The sequence below is a fragment of the Perca fluviatilis genome, chromosome 3 (assembly GCF_010015445.1).
Source record: "Perca fluviatilis chromosome 3, GENO_Pfluv_1.0, whole genome shotgun sequence".
Classification (NCBI taxonomy): domain Eukaryota; kingdom Metazoa; phylum Chordata; class Actinopteri; order Perciformes; family Percidae; genus Perca; species Perca fluviatilis.
The window spans coordinates 35,545,373-35,566,428 of NC_053114.1; the positions used below are offsets into that span (position 1 = coordinate 35,545,373).

Below are 21,056 nucleotides of genomic sequence, written 5' to 3' on the forward strand. Positions count from 1 at the left end.
CTAGTTCTGCTCAAGTAAATTATGTCAAAACCTCTCCCATCACTGTTATTTTATAATTGTTTGCTGAATTCACAAGCCTAATGGTAGAGCCCCAATAACTGCATCAATCACCTACTTGAATCATTTTTGCAAGTACCGTACATGCAGTTGTCCCTCTGTTTTTCACTGATCCACATTATATTGACCATCTTTATTTATGACAGTAACAAAGTGCACAAGCATTAAAACAACACAAAACACAATAACTGTATTGATAAAACACCAGAGAGAAAAGAGAATATAAAAAAGATTATTAAACAATAGTACTGCGGTACTCTTGTCATGATTCCATCATGCAGCAAAGCAATACAGCCTCTAGAGGCAACCTGTGCCTTTAATCTTCCTGTACCATTAGTGAAGGGAAATGCAACATGGAGTTACCATGACAATAATTTGGTCTCCACACTGAGCAGTTCCCTTATATAGTCCTATACAAAGTGCTGATGAAAATGAAGAATAATGTGTGCCTGTGAATACTACTTTCTAACATCCAGAGGATAAGTAGTCAGACATAGTTACACAGAAGATAAAATGTATATACTGTATATATATATATATATATACACACACACATATAGGACTATAGGCAAAAAGCAATCTCTAAAGCACCATTTTTCGGTCAAACACATTGTGCAAATTTATTTGTCAAATGTATTGCACAATAATGACAACATTAATTAAAAGTTGATAAATTTATAAAAAAAATGCACTTGATTATTAAATTTAAGAATTAAATTTGCATAAAACGGCAATATCTCACAGCACAGTATAGCACTGCGTTCAATGCAGTGTTGACATACCCGATGTCTGAGTTTTTTAAAAAAAATAACAAAAAAAACTATAAAACAATAAAATTGGGGGTACATATTGAAATCTGCATCAGCATAACAAATAAAATGTCAACATCACACAGAGAGCAAATATCCAGTTGCCTATGTTTAGCCTGTGAAGAAGGTCCCAAGGTGCCTCTCTACAAAGCTGGAGGCTGGTTATACAGGCTGGAAGGGACGTGTCTCCCACAGAAGCGTGCAGAGTTGCTGGGATAAAAACTTACAACAGTGTGCACTGCGGCGGCCTCAAGTTGTGCTTGATACTATCGCAATGTCCTCATGAGGCCAGAGGTCATTACAGGAATTAGCCAGTTGCGAGACGTTTTGGAAATGCTCAACAACCGAGCCAGTCCTTTGTGATTTCACCCAATTTGACAATCTTCAAGCTGCTGTCTTCCAGTTTGAAATAGTGGTTGCCTTTGAAGAAGTAGCTGTAATCTGTTAAATACAAGCACAAAGCATACTTTGTTTAACACATTTGTAAACGACCATGCAATGGTACAATAAAATAATCAAGCTTTAATAAAAGCATATACAGTAGTCTAAAAGTATAATCAGTTTCAATCAAAGATTCGAGGATTAAAACATCAAATCAGGCTCTACTGAAGCCAATGTTTAGCCTCACTCACTAAATCATGCTAATCAAAAAGCATACAGAGGCACCTCTGTAAAGGTGCACAGACTTGCTTTATATAAATATGTGTGTCCACTGTGTGGGGAAGGGGCTATGTGATGCTTACAGTACTGTTTGTATGTTAGGAGAGCAGTGATGGAAAAATCCCTGGTTGCTTGCCATAGACAAAAAACTGCACCTCTAACCTCAAGGATAGATGGCTGACACTGACAGTCTCAGAGGAAGTTTACTGGTGGTGTCATGACAGAAATTCACATCCATATATTTCTTGTACTTCAGTTGCAATGCCTTAAAGCTAACATTAACCGTCATGAGGTATTTACTCACAGCAAATTAAAGCATGAGAGACATAAAGCAACTGCTCTCCCTCTGTTTTCTATCAACATCAGGCCAAAGATAACTCCCTAACTTCAGAATTACTCCCTTTGGCCCGTTTTACTTCCTCATTTTCAGTCAGTTCCTTGAAACACTTCATGTCTGGCTAGATCACGTCATTGCTTACTGGGTTGTGGTATATAAGGGGTTTTATTGACAGAGGCACAGTGCCAGACTCGCTGATAGAGCTGACTGGATCTAACCACAAGGAATGCCAGCCTGAATACTGTAAACTAGCACACAGAGCACTAGCTCTAATCCACCTATAATCGAAACACCACAAAATCATTTTTTCCCTAAGGTCTTCTTAAAGACTCAAACAAAGTAGTAGACCGAGAATGCCTTTTGCTATTTTAGTCTCTATTCTATGATTTAGAACTGATACAGTGGTCATTGCAGGTTTATTTCTTCACAGTTTTCCATATCCCTTCCAAAAGAGATTGATATATTAATGTAGCATTTATTTCATGTTGTAAAATACCAGTTTATGTTTGTAGTATTCATATTGTCACACAATTATGTGGTAAAATTTGTAGCCATGCTAGCGACATGGGTATAGTTAGCCTACCATTCGGTCCAGACTGAAATATCTCACTATTTCTAACTATTGGATGGATTTCAAGAACACGTTGTACAAACATTCATTGTCCCCAGAGGATTAAAACTAATGACTTCGATCATCCACTGACTTTTTCTATAGCACCACCATGAGGTTGATGGTATTTAGTGAAATGCTTCAAGAACTATTGGATGGGTTGTCATGCAATGTAGTACAGGCATTCATGTCCTCGTGAGGATGAACTGTAATAACCTTTGGTGTCTTGTGCTTTTTGGTGTCTTTAATGAGGTAAAACATTTCATTTGTCCTATACTTTAGTTTACGCTTGCAAATTTTTTTTTCATCATTTAAGTACTAATTAGCAAATAATAGCATCCTAACATCCTAATTTAAAATGTTGACAATGGTTCACATTATACCTGCTATATATCAGCATGTTAGCATCGCTTTAATGAGCATGTTTGCATGTAGCTCAAAGCAGCAGTCTTGTTATACTGTAATGACTCGGCTTGAAACCAGTGCTGCTTAAAAGATACAGTTGAAAATCTGATTGAAACTGATTGAATGTGGTATATTAAATATGTCTAATTTGTAGAAAAAAGGACACGTTGCAAAAAGTCCATTACAGTCCTTTCATTTTCTAACAGGTTTAGGTCATGCATTCAATCAACTGGTGCTGCAAGCTTCTGGAATTTCTTTTCCTTTTTTTCAAATAACACTGAGCCTCTCAATTAACAAATTAGGTTAAAAGAAAGATTTTCTTTTACCAATGCCATTAAGAGTGAAGGCAGAGTCTATGCCATCTGGGATTCCATTCCAGGAATCAGCAATAAGTTTGGGGAAGCCGGGGTCCATTTTCTTCTTATCTTCATCGTATCTGTACACATAATAAAAGTGCATTTATACAGTATAATCCTTTAATGAGTGCATCACAAGTTCCCTCACCCCACCCACCCACACACCCCCACACACATCTACTTATAGTTTTCCATAAAACAGTCAGTTCCCATGTTGTGCAAGGGCTAGTGAAGCGCTTGTGGTTTACAGTGCAGCTTAGGTCACACCAAACGCTAACTAGATCCAGACGTAGCCTCAGTATTGCAACACGAGATGATAACACCAACAGCACAAGCTGGGGTGTGTCAGACAAAGGTTTTAGGCTCACAAATGGTTGCATTTGCTTCACTCCTCCTCACCTCCAGAATTTGTCCCCAGCAAACAGGTAAGTCTTCCTGTTCTTCCTAAAGTTGAAGACAGCGTCGATTTGCTGCAGGTCGGTGGGGAGTTCAAGACTTGAAAGCCTCTTGGGATAGCCTCTCTCCAGCTCATCGGCTTTGTAGACCCACATCTCGTTGCCTGAAAGGGAAGAGTTAGTAAGTAAACAAAAATTTTAAAAAGGCTAAAAGAACACTAAAGACATGTTTTATTGATGCAAGTTAATTATTTTTACATAAAATGTTCTGATTATTATATTATCTCATATTCCTACAAATCTATTGAGCACATATATTGTCAGTATGATATCATCGGTTAACCATTCAGTAAGTCTCCCCCATAGCCATACCAGCTCTGCTGTAAATTTCTTCGAAGCTGATGGATATATTATTTAACTTTCATCAGTATTCAGGAAGGTTGTCATATTAGTAAAATGCAAAGAATGTATCATAAACCACTAATAACTATGGTTGAACATCTCAAGTGTCCACACCGCACACAAGAGGGCTCAGCCAACATTCCTGCTTCTCTTAATGTTTCAGTTTCGCAGAAACGCCCATGAGGGAATCCAAATGGTAAAAGAGTGAAGAAATCTATTCAATACTCGTGGAAGTGGAACTGTCTGTTTCTCTGAACACCATAGAGGTACAGGGAGGTCATAAAAAGGCTGAGCAGTTCATATAATATGACATCAATATTTAGGAAGGTCTAAATCAGCCGTTTCTTCAGATTCTTGTTTTATCCAGCATACCTGAGAAGAACACTGTTTTTTCCTCCACTGGGTTTTCATAGGCAGCATCTATCTTGGCAGGCAGGTCTGGCCAGTAGGTGGCCACCAGCATAGGGCCGTTGGGCTTGCTTCTGAAGTTGACTGACCTGAACAGGAACCTGGCAGAAAGAGAATGAGTGGGTGAGCGGTCGTAAGGTAGATGAGCTGGGGATGGAATGAGAGTGAAAGAAGGGCTGAGGGGGGTGTTGAGGAGGTGGGGGAAGTGTGTGTGTGTGTGTGTGTGTGTGTGTGTGTGTGTGTGTGTGTGTGTGTGTGTGTGTGTGTGTGTGTGTGTGTGTGTGTGTGTGTGTGTGTGTGTGTGTGTGTGTGTGTAAGAGTTCGCTTCACTGGCCGAGCCAGCCACAATGGCCTGATTCATGAGCATCTGGTTCTCGTTAGGACTGAGGCTGCAGACGCCAGCGGAACAAGACCTATCTTGCCCGGATTTCCAATACACAGCTGCACAACAACGGCAGCTTCCCAAACTCTTTTCCACTGACCTATTTTTTAAAAAGAAAAAGATCTGCCAATTGCAAAAATGAGTTGCAATAATGATACAATGGAGATGAGAATAACACTTCACTAACATACACACATACCCAAAGTTGTGTATACATTTGTCAGGAGGTAAGAGGAGAGATATTTCAATCTGAACTAAAAATCTATAAATTGCATTATTTAAGCAGTGTGGATCAATTTGTCAAGTTCCTGCGTTGTACCAAAAATATCCAGGGGGCTTTTCTGTCTTTTCTTCATGTCTCTATTAAATAAATAAAAAAAATAAAAAGAATTAAAGCTCTGCCTGGTGGCTGGTTAAGTGTAACAGTATCTAGACGTATAGTGTACATTGCGCTGTACGTTACTTTACTGAAAGAGATTTTTCCAAACCATTGCTGAGACTTCAAACCTTAAAGTAGGTAATGCATTTATCCAAATGTATTGTTATCCAAGTACTGGTATAAATGTGTGGTAATGCAGGTGAATTGCCTGCATTACGATGCAACGACGATGTAACTCTGACAGAAATATCAGCAGCCATGATGTTCACTTTAATGGATTTTGTAGCTCACACAAGTTTTAAGTTTAATAGGTTTATGTAATGTAAAGTATGTGATTTCCAGTAAATGGTCTAAAACATACAAACACACTATACTAAGCTAACATGACGAATCCTATATGTAGATTATCACTCGCTGCTGTCCGAGGAACTGTTGGGCAACAGATTCAGTGGAAAGGCCAACTGGCAGTTAAACGGGTGTTCTTAGTACTCTATAAACAACCTCTGCTTTAATAATAATAATAATAATAATAATAATAATAATAATAATAATAAATCATTTATTTTATATAGCGCTTTGAAAGGTACTCAAAGGCACTTTACAAGGTAAAAACAAAGAAAAAAAAATGCAAGATCAGTATAGAAACATCTATAACTAGAGATAAATATGAAAAAGGTGCAGCAAAACAGCATAGAAACAAATGGAAACAGCTGAGTTGGTTACAGGTTAAAAGCAGCTTTAAACAGATGGGATTTCACTGCCGTTTTGAAGTAATTTTAAGTTAGAATCCTTAAGATTTTCATTAAATCAAAGCCCATTTTTGTTACAATTTATGGTCAACATATATGTTCAATATGTTTACATTCATATGTGGCAATTTGTATTGGTAGCGGCAGCCATTCCAGCGCTGGATCCATATTGCCAAGCTAGCACGAGGGATTCACAGGAAAAGCCGTGTGTGTAATGCAATTTTATTTCATTGATAACAGCCTCACTGTTAACTGTTTTTACAGTCAGCGCTGTAATAAATGACTGCTTATGCAAACAGAATATCTCTACTAATGTCTCTGCTTTACATTAAAGGTGGTTAACTGGCAAAACAATGGTGTCTTTTATTGTAAAGCAGCCACAGGAAATGTAATGAGTTTGTCACAGCGATTAGTACTGAGCATGATCGTCACATTCTTTCTCTGCATTTTTTCGTCAGGGGATGATTTTAAATTTTTGCAAGGGTGTAATGGGACACTGTTAAATGAACAGCTGCAGGCAACAGGCTGCACACCACCAACTTCTCAGAAATTTAACCAACTTTTATGTAGTGTGGCTAACCGGATGTGGAGTGCTGGGATGAAGCAGGATGTCCCTCCTCTTCAGCTATCTTCGTTATCTATTTTGCAAGGGCACCGTTGCTGCATCTGGGGCTTAGCGATGCAGGTTGTTATTGGTTTAAAGAAACACAAACACGCCAGAGTGTAGCCAGACAATACTCCAGCACTGACACAGCTCTGTGGAGATAGGTCTGGCAATGCAAGACTAACTTTACTGTGACCTGCTGTGAAAAACATGAAAATCTGACTGCAGTAGTAATTGTTTTGGACTGGATCCTTTATTAAAACAACTTCAGTTTGTTTGGCTGTAAACAGAAACACCAGTTGCTCTTCTGCTCATCGGGTGTAGTATTAAACCACACTTGCTGTTACCAAACTAACCACTAGTGCCACCAAATTAACCAGGACTGTAATCTTTAAGATTACAATTTAAAGTAGCTAATGTACATTGCACATTACACAGCTTCTGTTGGCTACATGCTAGGCTACAAGCACATGGCTTGCAACAGACCTAGTAGCAACTAGACCCAGTAGATTGCCCAAACTGCTTCTATGAGACAGACTTTATAATTGCCTTTTCTTTAAGCCTCTAGACTGACAGTTTTATGCTGAGCTCAAGGAGTGCTATGAGTAGGACTCATTGCATCACGTCAATATTTGTCCTACATCATAAATATGCTGAACCAGGAGAAAACAAGGTATCCTACTTTTACAGTAGGTGAGCATTAGCCCTGAAACCCAGAGGGCAACGCTTTTTCTCTGAAGCTATACAACTTGGCTTGTACCAGAGCTCCACAGCTTACAAACCTGACTTGGCCTTCAGGCAACTCATTAAGTATCTGGGAAGGTCAGAACTACAGGCCTGTACTGCAACGTTTCATCTAATCTCAGACTTCAGAGAGATATACAGTACTGTTCGTTCACTTCCGTGCCTTGAGATTACTCTGTCCTCAATTTCTCCCCTTCACATCAATCCTCAGTCTTTTGGAGCTTGGGAACATTTTATACATCGCAACTTCAAATTCAAATATCAAATCAAGAACTGCTTGAACATATCACAAAAAGCCTTGCATGGTTACATAAGAGATGTCAAGTAGGTCTTGAAAAAGTCAACTCATTTTAAGTAAATGCAGTATTTCTGTATGCAACTTTGTAATTCTTGATATATTTCAGCTGCTGTAGATGGCAGACAAATACTAACCAAAACTGCAAGCCTTTTCTCACTGGCTGAAAATGATTGCTCCGGATCATGATAGTTTATACATCTGTTGAAATTAGCCCAGCTGCAAATACCCAAAGAGTGGTGTAGTCCCCTGACTCAAATAATATATAAGGAATACAATGAATAGCATAGCTTCCAATACCCTACAAGCACCTAAATGGCATTTTGGCATATGTGTGTTACAATTAACAATCCCAGGACTGCAATGCCATGTCATCGAATTTTATGGGATTATATAGTCAGATGATTACCAGGTGCACTCCTCTGTTGGTTTATAGTTCATCGGTCTGCATCTTTAGACTACTAAAGCATTATCTGAAGTGTTTAGTGAGAAGCAGAGAATTATCCCAGCTTGACTTCTCAAAAACAGGCCAAAGTTTGTCTGTGCTGCTCTGACGAGCACTGCATATGTGTGGAAGAGAGCCAAGGCAAGGTGAAAAGTCATTCTGCATTAAAGCTGGATTTGTGAGCATGATTGTTTCTCCCAGTTTCTAACTCAAGGTTCTCAGACAGTAAAACCAGGCTAACTGAAAAACTACACTCTTTGGTACGGAGGTATGCTAGCCTGTTTGCTTTGGAAACATTTATGGCCATGCATTGCAAGGAGTCGATGTTACAGCACAGTTAGAAGCGTTAACAAATTATAACTAACAAGGACACTATTTGTGTTTTCTTTCAGTTTCTTTTCTACCACATTATTGCTTTTGTTCTACGTGACTCTGAGGAGAATTTTGTCTGCAACAAACTTCAGCTGTTGGGATGAAAATGTTCACCTTCCTACGGGAGTATACGCTGACTCACAAAGACTGTTGATGAAACCACAGCACTTTAAGAAACTCCTTTTCTACTCCGGGTCAGCCAGTAGACACAGTAAGCTTACAAGACGTTGCATTCACTGGCGCCGGTGGAGAGGGAGGACTGCAGACAGTGTTTATGACTGATGACTATTTTGGTTGTCACTGTATGAGAAGAGGAAGAGTTGTTTTTTTCCCCTCTTGCTAAATGTCACATCATGAAATTAGAATCTAAAACACAATCTTCAAGTGGTGCAAGATTGCAATGAGAGAAACAATATTTAACGAGAAACCTCATGTCAAACTGGTCGTGGTTTGCGGAGAAATTATTTTAAATTCTGCCTTGTGTAGGCTGCCTTATTTCACTTGCATAAGTCCTAAAACCAGAAGTAGGCTATTGGGTTTTGTTTGTCATTCTTCCCGTAGATCACAGACAGTAAATTCAACCAGATGTTGGCAGCGCTTGTAAGTTTCAAGTGCATCAAACATGGACTTCATATTGCATGTATGACTCAGATAGCTAATGAAAACATTGCGACTAGCATATTCAAACAACGTGGTCAGGAACGTGGTTTGATTTTAGATGGAATTCATTGTCAGTGCTCTTACCTTGTTTGGTCTTAAATTAAAAATGTCACTTTATGAGGTTTTTTAACATTAATATGAGTTCCCCTAGCCTGCCTAAGGTCCTCCAGTGGCTAGAAATGGCGATAGGTGTAAACCGAGCCCTGGGTATCCTGCTCTGCCTTTGAGAAAATGAAAGCTCAGATGGGCCGATCTGGAATCTTCTCCTTATGAGGTCATAAGGAGGTTACCTCCCCTTTCTCTGCTTTGCCCGCCCAGAGAATTTGGCCTGCCCATGAGAAAGAGAGACATCATGGCTTTCAAACGAGAAAAGTGGCAGTTGGTCAAGGCCACCCCCCCCCACCTCCCCTTCACCTTGCCCCCCCCCCTCTCCTCCTCAATAGCTACAGACACAGAAATGGCATGTCCTAAGGAAAGCTCATTGTGGGACTGGCTCTAGTGGCTGTAACTCTGCACCAAGGCTGAATTTCAGGAAAGAGACTTCAGATACAGTATAAGGGGACCACTAAGGTCTATATAAAAGCATCCAAAGAGCACCATGTCATGGGACTTTAATGTGGCACACACTTGCTGAAGGTCTGGTTCAGGTCAAAACAATATTAGGACTTCTTCTTTGATTTGATTACCTGTCCTTGAAGAAGAAGGTCTCTCCTCTGATCTGTGCTATAGCATCAAAGACAACTGGCTCTTTACAGATGTCCATTGGAGTGACTGGACCCTGGGTTGGAGGCAACGGCTTGTCTGTTGGCACACCTGTTTATAAGAAATGTACCCAAATATTTCATCTTTGAGGGGTGATTACACACTCACAGTACATTTACATGTATCTTTCCTGGCTTTTATTTAGAAAAATATACTTTTTTGTTCTAGTATTAGGCTTGATCTCTGCCCAGGAAACTAGCCACACAAGACATTTAATCTCACCGTGGGCTCTGGAGTTTTTTTTTTTTTTTTTTTTTTTTATTATTTTAAAGTATATTTTTTATGTGAAAAAAAGAGGGCCATAAATATTCTGGGTTATAAAAGTGGTCAAAAAAAGAGGGGGGGGGCCAAACACATGGGCTGCCTCTTTTTTTTTTTTTTTTTAGTTTAAAAATGATGCAAATGTGCCGGTCATGAGAGTGACGAAACTTATGCCTGTAAACAAACAGTTCATGAAGAAACTTCACTGTAAACTTTGAATACCCCTTCATAAAATACTGATACTGTACAGTGGGAAATGGGAATTTGATAATATCATTACGTCTTTCAAGTTAAGAATAAGACCACACACTATTCATACCTTGGTCTGGACAGAATCCCCATTTGCGGTCGTCATCATAACTCTTGGTGGAAGCGCACCACATTTTACCATCGCTGCGTCCAGATGAGGTACAGGACTCATAGGTGTCACCCAAGAAGGTGAAGGGGAAGACACAGGGGCTTCCCTCTGCGTTTCCTCCCACCGTTGACATGGCTGTGGGGGACAACAAAAGTGTATTGTAAAAGTGAAATGTGAATTGAACTTAATTTATTCATATGCCAAATGTTTCAACAAAGAGTTTGCATTGTACTGTGAAGTGAGCGCAGATAATATTGAAAACAGCATGAAAGCACTGGCACAACACACATGACATCAATAACTAATCCGCTGGGCACAAAACCAAAAAGCACCTGCCCAAATTGATTTTTTTTCAAAGAGAGATCATTTTCAATCTGGCAAGACTATTTTAGTGCTGTTTAAAATAAATAAATAAATAATTTCTTATTAGCACAAGCTTGCACAAGGCTTTACAACAAAACTACTTTCCTATTCAATTAGAACCAGATAAAAGCTCCAGTGGTGGTACCTCTCTCTGTCTATCTCCCTCCCTACTACACTAGCTCAACCCTAAAATCAGTCCTACTGACAGAATGGAAAATAAGCCCTGCCACTGCACATTAAAATACTTTCACAGCCATTCAGCAGACCACGAGCAAGACCAAAAACCACAGTTGGAGCATTCCTGTAGACCCCGACAGGGCACCATGCACTGCACATCAAAATTAGCACAGCCAGTAAAATGCACTGTGTGCATCCAAGCAAGCACATAACCCTTAAACAGGAATAATCTTGCAAAATCCCATGAATATTTAAAGTTGAAATCTTCCATAGGAATGGACGAGAATTTAGGGAGTTAATAGGAAGTTACAGCAATAAAATGAAAATATAGGGGCTATTGGCTCGGGCTGTATTTATCATGTCATATGAAGATAGAGACAAACCTATCCAAACCTAACCAAAAGAAAGAATGGAAAAAGATGAATAAAAGCTTCTTAATTAGCATGTTCCATAAAGCTATATCCCACACGGTAACAGTGGACGCATAAACAGAGGACAATGTATAGGCTACACTCAGAGCTGTATAGTAACAAAGTATAACTACTTCACTACTGTACTTAAGTACTAAAAGGCTGTATCTGTACTCTACATGGCTCTAGTCCTATGTGACTCTACATCTATGTACAGCTTGTGACTGCCTTAATACCAAGTAAAAAGTTCAACTCAACAATATGATATTTAAACTTTGACTGCTTTCTTTAATAACTACATAACACAATACTTGTACTTTTACTTTTAGTACTTGAGTAGTACAAAATAAACTACTTGCAATACTTAAGTACAAAAATTTTTGAATACTTTAGTACTTCCACTTAAGTGGGGTGCTTAAAGAGCACTTCAACTTCTACTCAAGTCACCTTTTTGATAGACCACTTGTACTTTTACTCAAGTATTTATACACCTCTGGCTACACTAGTATGCACACATTTAAAAATGTCGGTACAACAGAGAGGCACAATAGATTTTTACTTGAAGCACTAGGTAGTACTCCATTATGTGATCAGCATACCATGCAGTAGATGTCACCACCTACCAGTTTCAGGGCAGAACCCGAAGGTTTTGTCCTGGTCATAGTTCTCAGTGGTGGCACACCAGCGGTACCCATCATCCCTGCCTTGAGTGGTGCATGCGTCATACTTCTCTCCCAGAAAGGTGAAGGGGAATTTACATGCAGCGCCCTCTGCGTTTCCAGCGATGGTGAATAGTACTGTAAAACAAATATCAATAGGCTAAATACAAAGAGGTGTTATAGATAAACTAATAACATCATACAACATCATGCATTTTTTTAAAATGTTTACAAAGAATAAGTCCCCATTCCAACAGGATTATTGTAAGCAACTAAGGCCCTTAGACCTCCAAGTGAAGTAAGACGAAGGTGCTCTGAAATCTGAATAAAGGAAAAAGGTGGAATGGAAGTTAATTTAAATCAATACAGTACGAAAGCTAAACAGAACAGATGGCTACAGTACAAACAGGCCTCACTCATGTTATCATATAAAACAACTTAGTACATGTGTACTCTGGCACTTGTGTAATCATGTTAGTATCATGGACAGCAATATAACACAAATAAACAAAATGTTTAACAAAGCCCAGTGTTCTAAAGTGGGGCACTGACTTGGAAAAGAAATATTCCATAATCCACTCAAAACAAAAACAACACTTTTCTGGCATACTGTTCAACCTACTTTCTTTCTGTCCAAAATCAGCAGAACGGCTTTGAATATAGGAAAAATCTTACTTTGCCAGTAATACACTGCTTCGATTTCAGTACAGATGCAAGTAGGGCAAGAAACCAATGCTGCTGAGGCCACAAAACTACAAATCTATACAGAGACTAGAGCAAAATGTGTTAGGAGACATCGCAATGCCGCATTGTTGCGTCAAAAAAGAAAAGAGAAACACAGGACAAACTTACATTCATGGGGGCAAAATCCATATTTGCCGTCTTCATCGAAATTGTATGTGGTTGAGCACCACAGGAAGCCGTCATCACGGCCCTGAGGTGTACAGCTGTTGTACTCGGTGCCCATGAACAGGAAGGGGAATTTACAGAACTCCCCATCAGCATTGCCATACTTCACCTTTACCACTGTTAAAAGATTAAGGATCATGTTAACTTGTGCACATTATTACTTTTTTTACTTCAAACGTTTTAAACATTACATTACTGTCATATATTTTCCCAAAACAATGTAATGAAAGCATGATGATCATCATGAATATGATAGCCAAGTAAATTGCAAAATAGTTTTGAACTAAATAGAAACAAGTGGCTACAGTACCTGGACTATGGGATACCATTTAAAATGCAGCTCAGATGTATGGTACACATTACTTCTGTAAATGGGGCACAACTTGCAAAGGCACTGATATAATAAAAAAAAAATAGTTCATTCTAAGTGTTGTGAGACTTCTTTGTGCCATGAGACAGGGAGAATAGGTTTATAGATTACTTCTGCACAAATAAATTCAGACAAGACGATACTTAATAATAGGATATACATGAAACTATCTGGGTCAAGGCGTGCAAATACATATGACTGCAACAGAGATCTTTTTTTCTTTCTTTTCAGCTTCCAGATGGCTGAGGTTCGTCATATCCAGTGCCAGAAAGTTCAGACAAAGTTAAGAAAATCAAAACAAAGTAGTTGAAAGTCAAATGTATTATTAATGTCATTTTTGCGTATAGGTCTGCACTGTCATCTCACCAATGTGGTACCTATGCTTTGTTTTGAATAAAAGACTGGACATGGATATGCAAAATCCACATATTTGGTGCATCTTTAAACAAATGGATACAAATTATATTCCATTATTGCACAAATCGTAAACAGTGTTTCCTCATTACCTTGACCGTCTCCCAGTGTCCACTGCTCATCATCATCAAAATGGGAGTCTCCCCCAATTCCCGGCCCTGGAGCAAAGGCATGAGCCAAGAGGCCATCTTTTCCGTCGAAGGGGTAACCATCTCCGTGCTCTGTCGATGACATCATTCATTATTATACACTTCAAGATCAATATCAGCAGTGTTTCTGACATAATATGACATTTGTGTGTTTTAAAACATCAAAATATTCCTTAGTTTCACATCTTCTGAAGTGAAGTCTTTTTTTGTTTTTGTTCCACTATAATTATCAGATTATTTCCTGACATGGTCAGCTACGGCTAGACAGAATGAAATTATGACACTGTGCGTAAATATCAAATGGTTGTTTTCGTTGGAATTCCTGGAATGACCTGTGGGAAGACGTGTTCTTAAATTATATAGGTTGGTGGGGTGCAGAGTCACTTTCATAACATAACAACATAGGCAGTGAACCTCTGTTCAACTGTTTTCTAACTTGGGCTATGACCTAACATGGCTGTATTTAATCTTTTGGAAGTGGAAGGCAAATTCACATAGTCACAACTTAGTTATTAAGAGTGCTTACATTTTTTAACTTTAACTTTAAAAATAGTATTCATGTGCCCCATCAGAGCAAGTATGTAAGCATACACTACCGTTTCCCATATGCCAAGACAATTGATCCAAACTCCGGCAAAGATGACAAATGAGTTATAGTCAGAGGCTTTTTTCACAGGGACATTTTTACAATAAAATAAACCAATTATTTTGATGGAATTTGAGTTGTAGACATGATACAAATCCACTGAGTGGTGTCAGGGTTCTGAAACAAGAGAGTTTTACCTGCTCATAGATACTAACTGTACTGCCCAACAATATACAGATAACCTGACCATAGTTCAACTGACAGCAGCAATAGTAGTCGCTTAAGTACAGTATTTCACAGATACAGTATCTATATACTGTATATTGTCTATATACCATGGCATACCATTGCGGCCAAAATTAATCATGATGTCAGCCTCTCCGTCCATGAGGCGGGTGAACGTGAGTGGGGTGACGTCACTCCATACTTTGAAGGCTCTGAAGAAAGCGTCATTAATGACTTCCTCATCCAGGTCGGGACTGTATCCAAGGATTCTACAGAGTTAACAGACAGTCAGTTTTCATTCGAAAACAACAAAAACTAACAAAAGGTGTGTAATCAGGATAGTGGCGGTGGCTCTTTGGGTGTCATGTTTGGAAAAGCGTGTAGAAATATAAGATCTATTTTCCAAACTTCAGATCATGGGAAAGTAGCAAAACAGTGGCAATAACAGTCTATGAATCATCTTGTGAAAATGGTTCCTGTAACAGTGTTCAGCCACAAACCCTGTTATATGGCTGTCTACACAGTCCTTTCTTCAAAACAGTCTAAGATCTCTTAGTTGCTGTTGTCTTTGGCTCCCAGTCTTCCTTACAAACACACAGGCAGATGGGCTGGAATGATCAGGCCACACAAAACCGATTCCACATTGTTGTAAACCTCAAATGGAACGAAAACAAAAGACCTGACACATACTGCGTAGGAATGCTGGTGTAAGCAAGACACAAGATGCAAGCGACTGTGTGGATGGGGGTGGGGTGGATTGGAGGTTGAGGGGAGGGTGGGGGGCGGGAGTGCGCTGTGGTCCATCTCTCAAAGCAAACAGGCTCAGGCTTTGTATTTATACTTTTGTGCACTCATCAAACACTGTTTTGGGAATCACATGACTCAGAAATATCCCATGTATTACCCAATACTTACGGTTACAGATTTATGTGCAGCAGTTGGGTGGGGTCAAGTTAGACTATTTTACCTTTTTGTGATTGGCAAACATCATGATGTCCTGATGTGATACATGCAATGCATATAAAATCACTTTAGTATTAGGTCCAAGTTATTACCTTCCATATGGGCCATACTGCTTAAAACTTCCATGGTGTCATTATTTGAGTATTACTAATTCAGAGTCAGAATTTATTTGGACCCACTACCATTATAATATACCCCTTGCAGTATACAATGTAGCACTTAAAAGTGCAGGATAATCCAATGCTAGTTTAGCATTTGTGTAGGTAAAGTTAATTCCCTGACCTGTAAGTGATGTCTTTCTTCTGCCACATGGGTTTCCTGTGGAAGAAATTGTAGTTGGCCACATCTGGAACGCCACAGCGGGGCTTTTTCATGATATCCACAGTTTTGGCATCAATCTCTCCAGTTTCTTGCAGAGAGAAGAACTTTTGCATTTTCTTCAGGGTGTCCTTGAGCACCATAAGGTTACATCTGTCTTGTGGGCATCCATAAAACTTATTCAGATAGTGCTTAAGAAGAAAAACAGACATACAAAGGGTTTAACTTAAGTATTTCTTTAAAAAAAATTGCAATAAATAAATAAATAAATAAACAATGTACAAACTATTCCCCAACAGTTGAGTTTAGGAATAAACACCGTCACTTCACAGTTGACTGACCCACTTTGAAAATAGTTTTAGGAAAAACCAATAAACTTACCAGAGCAACCTCTTTGTCTGTTTTGGGAGTAGTATCGTCTCCAGGAAACCTGATTATAGGCGAAGGAGCAGCATATGTTGCTTGAAAGGCGATGAACTGAACCAAAAACACTTTGAGAACAATCCGGCGACAACTAAATATCGTCGGAAAGCCCATTTTCCCAGTTTAAAAATATAGGTGTGGTAAATTTCGTTCGCTCTGGTTTGCACTGCTTTCACCCCGTCAGCTTGTGTTGCTTCTGCTCCTTTGCAGGGTTTTCTTTTCTCCTTAACGGGACATCCTGCACCTCGGCTCTATGAACTTTCTCAGTTCTGCTTGCACATGCACTTTTTTTTCTTCTTCCCGGACAGCTTTCTGCGCAGTCTCTCCAGGTTGGGAAATAGGAGCGAGGTAGCCCCAATCAAACACACGAATGATTGCCTAAATGTAGACTAAATGTGGCAGAAATGTGTAGTCTTTACGGATTTTCTTTCCCTCATCATGCTGAATGCTGATCGGTTCCAATCATCATAGGCCTACATCACTATTAACATACAGTAGTAGCTACAATTATTCAATACTGTTAAAATGACATGTCCAACTCAGTCCCACTGGTTACATTACAAGTGGGTTAAATGATGGAATTATGTGCAGGTGGAGGGGGGTCAGTTATGATGATGATTATGTGATGATTATGGCATCACGAATTAGCAGTGATGTCCAATCTTTCTGCTTATTTTGATGTGATACTGAGTTTGTGTTTTATGAAAGGGCATGCTGCACAGTGATTGACTTCATATTATGTATTAATATTTATTAGGCACAGTTGCAAAAAGTGTTGTGCAAATGTGCCCTGTTCAACTCTCTAACAGGACAGTTATGTTACTTTGTCAGGAGAGAAACACAGTCACCCAGCTATAGACAGGCCAAACGCTATTTAAAGACGTATATTGACATCTAGTGGCGGGTTATGAAAACTCACCTTGGTATTTTGAAAAGGGCCAGTGAACCATTTAACCACATAACCTTTTTATTTAATCTGTTCTCGTTTTCAGTTTTGCACCATAATTAATATCTCATTTTGAAGAAAAAAAAGATTTGTTATCTAATAAATTACTATTTACATACATCCAAAATGGTATAGGTGTAAACCAACCTAATTTATTAAACTGGAGATATTTTTTTTTTGTCAGTTCAGAAGGAAAAAGGCTATGGGTGTTGTTTCATAAATATTTGCAAGATATTGTTTCAGATGTTACCAAAATCGTTCCAGTGCAGTGAACATCTTTGATTATTAGCTTAAATAAAACAAACTTACCTTTTATTTTATATATATATTTCTAACATGTATTTCATTAACTGTAGTATGTTAGTGTATTTGTTATGCTGTGGCAGAAGTTTTCTCGAGAACTAAATGTAAGTACTTTTACAATTTATTAGTTTCGTCATTTATTTTTCACTTTTATTTTTATCTATTTTTCTTCGCTTTTTCCACTGTACTTTACCTAACTCCAGGGATGTCATTATCATGTGCTGCATTAAAACCATGTTGCAGATCGTTGACTTTTCACAGCCTGAATGTTCCATGAAATAAGTTCCTAATCATTGCCAGAAATTCAAATCACAATGTAGTGACTCACACGAACAGAGTAAGTTAGTTGAGGTTGCAGCAAAGAGCCATCACTATCACTGCCCTCTGGTGGCTGACATACGCCTAGCATCTCTGTCTGTTCTGAGGCCCTTGGAGCCAGTCTTCTTTACTGACTTGTAGTCTACAGTATAGATTAAGGATTTACTCTAACTCTCTTTGACATCTCTTTGTTTCCGCTCTCATACTGGATTACTCTGAACAGCATATGAGAGAGGACTCTTTAATAGAGAAAGCTGAAGGACCTTTTTTTTGTTGCAAAGAGATCTGACAGATGGATAGCTCACAAACAGGATGTTGTGGTATATCTAACAAAGCAATTTCCCTTCCCTTTAGCCAGAGTACAGTTAATTTTTCATAGCCGGGGCTGCTGTTGGTGGTTGCAGAGTGAATTTAACATCCATTTTCCAACAATATCCAGGGCCTGTCAGTTTGGAGCAGGAGCTTTATTTCATGCACTGATACATGCTGCCATCTCCTCTAACTGACACACTCACAGTGATCTCTGGCAGAGCCGGGGAACAGAATGGCTACCTATTAAACGTACATGGGCCTGCCTCTCCAAATAGAAAACACTGAGATGTGAAAAGTTGAGCCACAGCTACGGTAATTGAATGCCTTTGTGCATATGAATGCAATTTTGCAGGCGAAAGTGGCATAAAGAGATTGAGATGATAAGGGTTGATTTGCATGTAAATTGTTTTCTTTTTTCTTTTTTTTGCCTCAGTTGAATGCTTAAGCTCCGTCTAGATTGAAGCACCACACAATGGGTGTGTGTGTTTATGTGTTTTGATGAAATACTCTTGGCTTTTTAAAAAATGTGTGTCTTGTTGCTGGCGATTGCAAGTGCATCTCTTTCATTTGTTTGTGTTTGTTGCTGAGATGGATGATTTAAACACAATCATGGTTGTATATGCAATTCTTTACATAAGTAGAGCGGATTTGTACTTCATCGTTTACAGCGCAACATATATATCACACATGTCACCTTCATTATGGACAATTTATGTTTTAGTTTGAATGACTTTGAGGGATTTCTACACAGTATACACATGCAACTTAATGCAACGCTGCAATTTGCTTTCTCTGGTCCTACACCATACAAACTCGTGTCATTAATTATGAGGATGAGTGGCTTCCTCCGGCATGCCAGCAGGGCCTCCTCTTGGGGACATTCTGGACTTGATGGCCAGTCGTATCATAGCTCTCCAGCTGGCTCTGGATCTTCAGGCCCACTGATTGACCCCAGTCCAGCTGAACAGACCGCAGCCCTGGATGTCACCCTCTTCCCTCACCCCGGTCCACTGGCTCCTGCAAGGACCCAGACAGATTCTCTGATGGGTCATCAAACCAAACTGCCTGTATGGTTGGCTAGCACCAAGGTCATGAATGACAAATATCACAGTCCCACTGCTGCTCCACCCGCTCCTCTCCTCTCTCTCCAACTCAGCGCCACTCAGAGTGCTCGAGAGATGTGTGTAATGTTCAGTGCTGTTTGGTCTTGGCTTGAATACATAGTTAGCCTGGGTGTGTAGTTAATACTGACACTGAGTGGTTTAGAATCAGTCTATTGGCATTGTTTGTTTTATGTGCTTTGCAGGAGTAATTAAGCAATGGTTGCTGAGTAAATGAATGCAGCAACAGCCCTGTCAATAAATCTGTTTCAACATAACTTCATTTGGCTAAGCACTGTGTTACAGAATACTGTGACACATATTATATCACTCGGTTTGAAACATTCCGATGATGAATTATTGAACATAAATCCATTATCTTGAACATATTTTATTTATGAATGCACCAAGACACTGGAGGACTTTAACACTGCAGGGTAATTATTGTTCCACATTGTGTCACCACTCTTCGCTCGGATGCAACTGCCAGAGCAAACTGCAATGAATCAAAGAAGTGCAAGTTTTGATTGACATTTTGCGTGTGCACAAGGCCCAAAGCGACATTAGCCGAATTGCTTTATTTAATGCTTTCTCCCACATTCTGTTTCTCTTTTAGCACGCCTTGTAAACACTGATGCAATAATGCATTCCATTATACAGAGGAGAGGAGATGAGTGTCTCTTGTGGCTCCTCTCCATCTCAATAATAGGTCAACAGCTGTATTTAAAAAATTAATCACATTCTTGGCAGTCGCAAAGGTTAGCCCCGACGCTCTGAGATGCAATATTGGAAGCTCAGATCAGCAGCAAATCTCGGCGGAGATGAGGAAGAGTTGCCTTTGATGAGTACAGCATGTAAATGATTTGTGTGTGTTTATAGGACACGGGGCTGGCCCTGCCTCACTCCAAGACAGCAGTGTCGGCACCACTCTGTGGCAGAGGCTGGCAACAGCAGATGGAAACAAGCAAGAGAGGGGAGGGTTGACCCCGCTACAGCACTTCACAGTTTGTACTCACTTTCTGCAGAATGGTTCTCTTTCTTTTTTCCTCTCCCAGTCTATCTCTGTTTTCACTTTAAGCCTTGTTTAATTCTGTTTTTGATTTGTAATTCTGGGACCATGTTTCCTTATTTTTTCTGCCTTGTTTTTTGTATGTTGAGTAGTCTCCTTTTATTTAAGTATGTAAGGAAGTTTGCTGTCAAGGTCTCTGTGATGCTGTGTGATTATCTGAGATCAGAGAATGTGGCAACTTCAGGACTTCTGCAATAAAATACACACATTTCCACAATATCCTCAAGACTCTCATATGTAATGTGAGCTATGACTTTAAGTTATCCCAACTCACGACAACTAAACAGCTTGTTTGTTAATGCTATGTTCCCTGATGGAGACTATTATTGGCCTGTTAGTGTGATCTTTTAAGAAATTGAAATATTGATGCCTTTCTCACATCAAAAACAAATTACTCTCAAAGATATCTTGAGGTACGAGGACACGCAGATGAAATATGAATGTCTACCTCGGATTGCTTTTAGTAATTCTGAAATATTCACAGTGGTAATTTTGGAGTGCTGCGGCTCTTGCTTGTTGTGCGCAGGCTGACACTCGGGGATGAATTTTTCAGCAGTGATCTGATTTGGCCGTCACAGTAATTGGATAGCCT

The 21,056-nt window shown here is 39.3% G+C and overlaps 1 protein-coding gene across 1 annotated transcript; it reads right to left on the reverse strand.

Annotated features, from left to right (window-relative positions):
- Nucleotides 1-171: 171 nt before the first annotated feature.
- On the reverse strand, nucleotides 172-16,722 carry mmp2 (matrix metallopeptidase 2). Its single transcript, XM_039796148.1, has 12 exons — nucleotides 16,375-16,722; nucleotides 15,958-16,184; nucleotides 14,833-14,981; nucleotides 13,845-13,973; nucleotides 12,912-13,085; nucleotides 12,024-12,197; nucleotides 10,403-10,585; nucleotides 9,756-9,882; nucleotides 4,404-4,540; nucleotides 3,634-3,793; nucleotides 3,205-3,314; nucleotides 172-1,307 (listed from the first exon to the last, which is right to left on the reverse strand). The coding sequence occupies exons 1-12, from the start codon at nucleotides 16,528-16,530 to the stop codon at nucleotides 1,204-1,206; spliced, it is 1,830 nt and encodes a 609-aa protein (XP_039652082.1). The 5' UTR covers nucleotides 16,531-16,722; the 3' UTR covers nucleotides 172-1,203.
- Nucleotides 16,723-21,056: the final 4,334 nt, after the last annotated feature.

Excerpts from the sequence above, each read along its gene's own strand:
- mmp2 (XM_039796148.1), bottom strand. The coding sequence starts at position 16,530 with ATGGGCTTTCCGACGATATTTAGTTGTCGCCGGATTGTTCTCAAAGTG. Across the intron at positions 13,974-14,832 it reads GATTAATTTTGGCCGCAATG|AGCACGGAGATGGTTACCCC; the intron begins GTATGCCATGGT and ends TGTCATCGACAG. Across the intron at positions 13,086-13,844 it reads GACACTGGGAGACGGTCAAG|TGGTAAAGGTGAAGTATGGC; the intron begins GTAATGAGGAAA and ends ATCTTTTAACAG.